Raw genomic sequence first — 7,500 nt, forward strand, 5'->3', positions numbered from 1 at the left:
GAGCTTGAACATAAGCCTGTGCATACTGCCACTTCATCAATGCTATATCCCAAGAACTCTTTCATCCAAATAGCTCGCCACCGTAGGTCACTGGACGGTTGTGGCATCTTCGATTCTGGGCCTTCACTTCAAGTTGAATTTATTTTATTGAATATCTCCGATACTACCTTTCGGCATTGTCGCAAACGCTTTTACGCTTCTTTTGGACAACCTTCCTGAAACAGCTGTATAAGACGTCATATTGGAAGAGCATGGCACAGGTCTGGGCCGGGTGATCAAAACAACGGGGTGGGGGGAAGAAAGGGCAAGAAAAACTTTCCCCACTAGTCCCAGATCGTCCAACTTCTACCTGTCCAATATGGCAACCGAAATACACTTGTACAAATTACCACCTGCAAGCAGGCTAATGGGATTTGATCCCATGACCTCTGCGATAATGATGCAATGCCCTAATTGCGGTAGCTGCATTTCTGAAAAAGAGTGGTAAAGAAAAACATTGGTTTACCTACCTGGAATTCTGACCATAAAAGACGTGTTGGTACCACTCACATCATTCATCACTCCAACATTAACACAGTAGTTGCCAGGATCACTGAATGTGTGATTTACTGTCAAGCTGCAAGAGCTGTGGTGCTCTACAGTGGGACTGCACATTTTTCCATGTCGAAGCTCACATTGCTTTGAAATACACCAATGAAATGACACAGGAAGACTGAAAAAATGATAGTATTAAAGCCCACAATTTAAAAAACATTATTTAAAACAAAGATTGCTAATATAAAGTCTGTTCTAGTTGTACAGTAGTCAGTCTCAATCTGGCGTGACGTCACTTCCTGTCATGGTTCAGTTGAGAAGCAATGAATGTTGCTGCAATATTCTTGCTTGGTGGGCCTTATCCTACAGACTGTGACAATGGTTTCTCTTTTAATTACAGGGTGCCGGGATGGCAAAGTGGTGAGAGTATCAAGTTTTGCTACTAGCAAATATATAGAGGACATTACACCGTGACAAGAAGATATGAATTTTATGTTCGAGTGGCAAGAACATAAAATTCATATCTTTGAGCCAACGTGTAATGTTCTTTTTATGATATGGAGACTAAATATTGAATATTTCCGATTTTATTGTGTTTCAAAGTCCTGCTCGCCATGCTTTTATTCTTAACAACAAACGCGATGCGAGAAACCAATTCAACAAAGCAAAAGGCGGGAATCGTGACATCATTGAACGATACGACACTCACAAAGGTGACATACGGAAAATGCGCCACTTGGGTCCCGGATGAAGTGGCGTATGGAATCTACATGTACGAGTGGTTTAGTTCCCAGTAAAACACCTCCTCCATATAATAAAAGTTTCAAATGTTTCGTCTTTAATATAATCACCTTCCATTGCAAGAGATTTCCAGCCTCATGGTCTTGTCCTTATGCCTCAAATGTTTGTGTTGCACTTTAAGAGACACTGGGGCTGCAAGATGACATTATCAATTATAATAATATATGATTAATAAGAAATAAACAACAACAATAATAATGAACGAAATGATATATGAAATGCATCATATATTGAACTGCAGATATGAAATAAAGTGAAGCAAGTTCCTTGCAGTTATGAAAGCAATTTTAGCAGTTGCGTAGAGAAGCCAGAAAAATTCAGGACTTCAATGGGGTTTGAAACCAGGAACAGGTTCAACCCCCATTGAAGTCATGAAATTTTCAGGCTTCTGTATACAATTGCTAAAACTGCCTTCGTAACTGTGAGGATCATAGCTTCACATGACAATAAATTTTTTTAAAAATAATATGGAAAAGCAAAATGATATTGAAATAACACGCAAGATGAGCCAAGAGATAGATGACCGCTGGCAGTTGCTCAGAGCTCAAAATTAACGAAAAAATCCAGTCACAATTTTGCGACAAGATACGAAAATTTAGTTGCAATTTCGCTAATTTTAGTCGCAAAATCCCTGAGCTGATATGAGCCCGCAATACTTGTGTGTAAAGAAACCGCTGAAAATGGTGAATGATCAAAGGAATGGAGCTGTGCACGTAACATCGCAGCTAAATTACTCTACAATTATGCTATCTTCAGAGAAAATTCACAGCGAGAAACAAAACAATTTTGTCATTTATTTTATCAAAAGTAGCAGCAAAGTGGCAACTGCTAACCCTTTTGTTTCGAAAGAGCGAAGGTGACTGCGATTTCTTAAGATATTTTAGTCGCAAAGGGAAAAATTTAGTCGCAAATGCGACTGTATTGGTTGCAATTTCGAGCCCTGTTGCTGCTGACCCTTTGTAGGTATGGCAACAAAATTGACTGCCAACTGCAAAGACGCTCAAACCGCTACTGCTAAAAGCTGTAGAATGCAGTGCTTGCTCCTCATAGCTAACTATGTTAAATTGCATTACCGGTAATAAACTGTATTTGTTATTCTCATTATCATTATCAAACACAAAGTTAATTTAATAAACATGGAACTTGCTTTGTAAAATCAGTTTTTTTTGCAGATTTTTTATTGACAAATGTTATGCTAATTATCTGATAGTTCTAGTTCTAGTGCTACCAAACCAGCTCTATCTGTATGACTCGAGTGTCACTTTTTATGCCGACTGGATGCCAAGATCAACCTAATTACATTGTATAATGCAGGTTGGACAGAAGGTAAAGGTAAAGGTACACGTTATTTAACGTCGGAAGTTCTTTTACTCTCTAGAGAGTATTCTCCCAGGAAGCCGACGGTGCGCTCATTTTACCCCCCTCTCTCCATCAGTGCTCCGTTTTAAGGGTATTTAAAGCTACTTAGGCTACACTGAAAGGAAAGAAGTCGAAACAAGGATGTGAGATCCAGGGATCGAACTCGGGACCTTATGCACCAAGGCCGCGCACTAACCGACTGTGCCACCCTGTACCCAGAAGTCTGTAATCAACCATCATAATCACTCATTTTTACTACTAAAATCTACATGAACTAACAAATTAAATCTTTGTGCCAGTCCTAAAATTAATACTAAATAAACAATTTTGAATGCGATGATAAAAAAGAGAAATCTATATTCAAAGATTCCTTTCAAAAAATTAATGTCTAATAAAACACACTCATTATTATTATAATTATTATAATAATTCCTATCACTATTATTATTATTATTATTATTATTATTATTATTATTATTATTATTATTGTCACTATCATTACTATCAGTCAGTGAATGGGAGTCAGTGAGTGAAACAGCACGTGCCAGTGGATTCAATAGAAAAGGAACAATAAAGTAGAAAACAATTCATATATATCTTCAAAAGCAGTAGAAATGAGAATTACAAACCTTTTACACGCAGGCGCTTTACAAGTAGAAATGAATTCTTCGTATTATTCCTTATAGTAGCTCTGACTGTCACTTCTAGTAAATATTTTCCTTCCTCTGAGAATATGTGATACATTGAGGCATTTGGCCAATTTGGTACTGTATAGTATGTGGAATTGGAACAAAATCTCCAGTCAGTTGATACATTTGTTACCATCTTCAATGGATCTTGAAACTTCACCTCAAATTCAACAAGGTTGTCCTTGGGAAGCACATACATGTAAGGTAGATCAGATGGCAGCTTAGGTCCAGCAAAACTCTTTATTGCCAAATAGGGATTGAATGAGGCTGAAAGGACAATAATAGTATACAGATTTAGCCAAGCCTAAAAGCGGAGCTCCCGGCTTATTACCTGAGAGGTCACAGGGCAGACCACGTCTAAAAACTGGTCAACTTCCTTTTTCTTGCTTATTCTTATAATAAGTTAACCTGGCTTGAGCCTGCAATCCAATCAAAAACCAGTACCTGGTCAGTGCTCAACTTTAAAAAAACCAGCTGACCTTGATAAGCTTACAACTTGAGCCTGCAATATGGTTAGGTGACACTGGTCAGCAGATACCTTGTTTTGACAGGTGTAAATTGACCATAACATGGATGGCCAATATCAAAGATGTATGCTGTAAACTAGCTGGAGTGTCGCCACCTTTGAATGTTGGGCACAAGTATGCAAGTATTGATTATTGTTCTGACTTATTATTATGAGTCTCAGAATATTTAACAATTATTCTACAAGGGCGTGCTGGATATGAAATGATATAACCAACTTGGCCTTCCGCTCCTCGTTGGTTATCTATCACTGGATATGAAGTGATAGATAACCAACGAGGTGTGTAGGGCAGAGTTGGTTATATCATTTCATATCCAGCAAGCCCAAGTAGAAAACAGTACCGCCCAAAAGTAAGTTACCACCCTCGCGTGCTACAGGAATCGCGTTGCACGCGATGGAAAAAAATCTGTACGTGCAGTGGCTTGACGCTCGCATGTGATTTAAATTGACCTTTTGTTTGATATTTTAACCATGGAAGGTGTTTGTGAAAGGCAGATTTTCAAAGAAAGCATGTCTATAATAAAATCGCAGTACCTTCGTACGTAATAACTGTTACAATGTTATTGAACGTGGCAATCCCCGGGAAAACAAACATTTCTAACAAGCACATTACATTGTTTACAATACTTTGTTCACCGATCGACAAACTGTAATATTAAGACATTTCAAGATAAAAATCCTTGGATGGTGTTTCCTAAAAGAGACTCGCACTGACGAAATTTTAAACGCAAATTTCAACCTGGTGGTCAAACAATCAAATGCTTCAAATAATTAATTTATGCGTTATCGAGTGGCAAACTAAAGATTGTGGACAATCACGCACATGTAATATCAATTGGGGCAAAAGCAAGTTGTTGTTGCTTTTAATTAGAAGTTTCCAGATTTCATAGTCTTTTTTCGGTTTACTCTGCTTTTGTCCATTTGATTTGCTGACATCGAAGCTGATTCGCCGACACAAGAAAAGTCCATTCGCCGGTGATATTGTGTCAGACATAAAGTCGACTACCATCTGTACTAAGTTATTAATACCCAGAGTTTGGTCTATAGGTTGCAGGTTTCAAGTATTATTGTTCGATTTAGGCTTTAAGTATTAAGCTTAAAGTAGATGCTGCGGCAGTAAAACATTTTTTTTTGGTATTTTAATAATGTTTATTTGTTTTCATATTAATTACATCTACTGCACAGAGAATCTTACACTAGTAAAACCACATAAGTCTCATTTAATGCATTCTATAGATCTTATTCATAAATGGCGGCCAATTTATAATTCTTTTGTCAAAGTGCAAATTAGCCTACCAAGCCTTGATACCATACAGTGATCAATTGAAAAGAATTCTTGCTCTAAAATGAGGCTTGGTAGGCTAATTTGCACGTGGACAAAAGAATTATAAATATGACTGCCATTTATGAATAAGGTCTATACTTATCACACACACACACGCACACACACACATACACCGCTTTCCTAAGCCTCAAGAGTATCCCATTAGACCAAGAGCAATACACAAGGTACAAGAATATCAGACTGATAGAATATTATTTTACATATTTGCCCCACTTCGAGCAGTGAGCAGGGAGTCGACCAACGTTTGACTTGGCAATCATTGTCTCAAGTTGATATTCTATATTAATTTTTGCAATAAATATCCTAATACGGGGTAACTTTTTGTTGCATCTACAAGAGTACAGATATTGTCTCACTAACAACAAGATATGGTTTACATATAATTCATCTTCACAAGAGAACATCCGAAACAATATATCTTTAAGTGAGAACCTTTGAATCTTACATGTAACACCTTGATCACCAAGCCATTTAATTACTTCTGTCCAGAAACTCTCTGAATAGTTTAATATACAAGACTGTGCTCAAGGGTCTCGTCCGCATCTCCACAAAAAGAACACACCCAGAGATAGATAAATGCCAATCTTGTGAAGAAATACATTTGTGGTTAGACACTTATTCAGGACTTTTGTACTGAAATTCATGTAATTTCGTGTAAGAAGTGACACGAAAAGGCAGGCTATATATTTTTTTCCAATCCAAGATGTCACCCGGGAATTGAAGATTAAACCTTAACTGAGCAGTCGGCGGAGTGATTACTCTACTCCAAAGCTCTTTGTTAATAGTCTTTAGTTAGACACAACAGACTTTATTTGAACTATTTCGCTGTTTAAAATCAGTTTGCACTGATCCTGTATAACAAATGGTTCGTTGCAAATACCGCAAGCAGACGTTTTGAGTTTTTCACGCCATTCCAAAGGAAGGGAGTCAATCACAGACATAAGCCTAAAAGCTTCCAGTGGTGAGATATTAAGCTCTCTTAACTTACTTTTAATAATAAAATCATTATTTTCATCTAGTAAGAATACCTTTTTCTTGCAATGTTTTAAAATAAAAGGATTTTCCATCAATGCAAATTAATTTATTGTTCCATAAAATAATGTTTGAAACTGATTCGACTGTGTGAGATATTTGAATGGAATCATAATTTGCTGCTGAACACTTAGCAAAGCAATTCAAACATTCTTCATAAAATGTTGGTAACCTTATAGGCAGTTTTTTAACGTCAAAATCACAACATAAACTCAATTTACCTCCAACGGGCTGTAAGTAATTTAATAAAATAGTTTTCCAACTGGCTGCCTGATCATTTGCGAGTTTCTTGCAACAAAGTATTTTCTGAGTTTCAATTATAGTTTCCAAATGTGGGGCTTGAGTCCACCATTTTCGATGTCATTTATAATTGCAGAACGCTTAACTTTATCTTTACCTTTCCAGATAAAATCACAAATTATCGTATTCAAATTCTTCAAAAATAATTCCGGCAGTAAAACACGACAAAATCGTTCTTTATTGGGGATACATATTAATTAAGCATTGAAACAAACCCCCTTTGCATCCATCGTTAGAAAGTGAGCGCATTCAGTTCGAAATTAACCAATCATCAAATTTACGTTTTTCCTGAGAAAGGAACTTTATTAACGTGTCTAGTTGTTCTAGCGCTGAGAGCTAATTGGGAACACTGTAAACTGAAATCAACAACTCAATTATGTTTTAGGGCCACTTACAAATTCTGCAAATTCACTCTGTGTTGAGTGTAATTTTTGGCTTTGGTCTGAGCTGATATTAAAATTGATTGCATGAATCCCAGAGACCCACTGTTCAGCCTCCATTCTATAGATTCTTAGGGCATTGAATACCAAAAGATAAAAGACTAAAAAAAACACTAATCTGAAATCGAATTTGGGGATGTTGGTTGTGTGCGACTGTGAATGGTTCGAGTATTGCACATTTGATGTGATCTCTCTTCACTGAATTTTAGTTTGGATGCGTTGTATTGTTATAAAAATAATTCGCCGATTATTGTGATTTAACAAATAATAACTACAAATCAACTGAAATCAGAACAAATGGCATACATGTAAGTCAAATGCAGATGATTATGTTGGTCAGGACTTTTACTGAATTTGTGGCTCCTAAAAGAGCTGTTGCATGGGGGCCTGTAGAGGTGCAACGTTTAACAACTCGTTAACCCTAGAGGGTACTGTTAGCTCTTAAAAGAGCTGTTTTCAGTGGCCAGAGGCTAG

The 7,500-nt window shown here is 37.0% G+C and overlaps 1 protein-coding gene across 1 annotated transcript in view; it reads right to left on the reverse strand.

Moving 5' to 3' along the window:
* The window catches only part of LOC137970016 (uncharacterized), a 19,904-nt gene that overhangs the window by 6,906 nt on the left and 5,498 nt on the right, over positions 1-7,500 (reverse strand). Inside the window, exons 2-4 of the mRNA XM_068816462.1 lie at positions 3,324-3,650; positions 1,386-1,467; positions 510-712 (exon numbers count right to left, since the gene is read on the reverse strand). Of these exons, the coding sequence (XP_068672563.1) occupies positions 510-712; positions 1,386-1,467; positions 3,324-3,650 (612 nt within the window). The remainder of the gene's footprint in view (positions 1-509; positions 713-1,385; positions 1,468-3,323; positions 3,651-7,500) is intronic.

Source organism: Montipora foliosa, chromosome 9 (assembly GCF_036669935.1).
Source record: "Montipora foliosa isolate CH-2021 chromosome 9, ASM3666993v2, whole genome shotgun sequence".
Taxonomy (NCBI): domain Eukaryota; kingdom Metazoa; phylum Cnidaria; class Anthozoa; order Scleractinia; family Acroporidae; genus Montipora; species Montipora foliosa.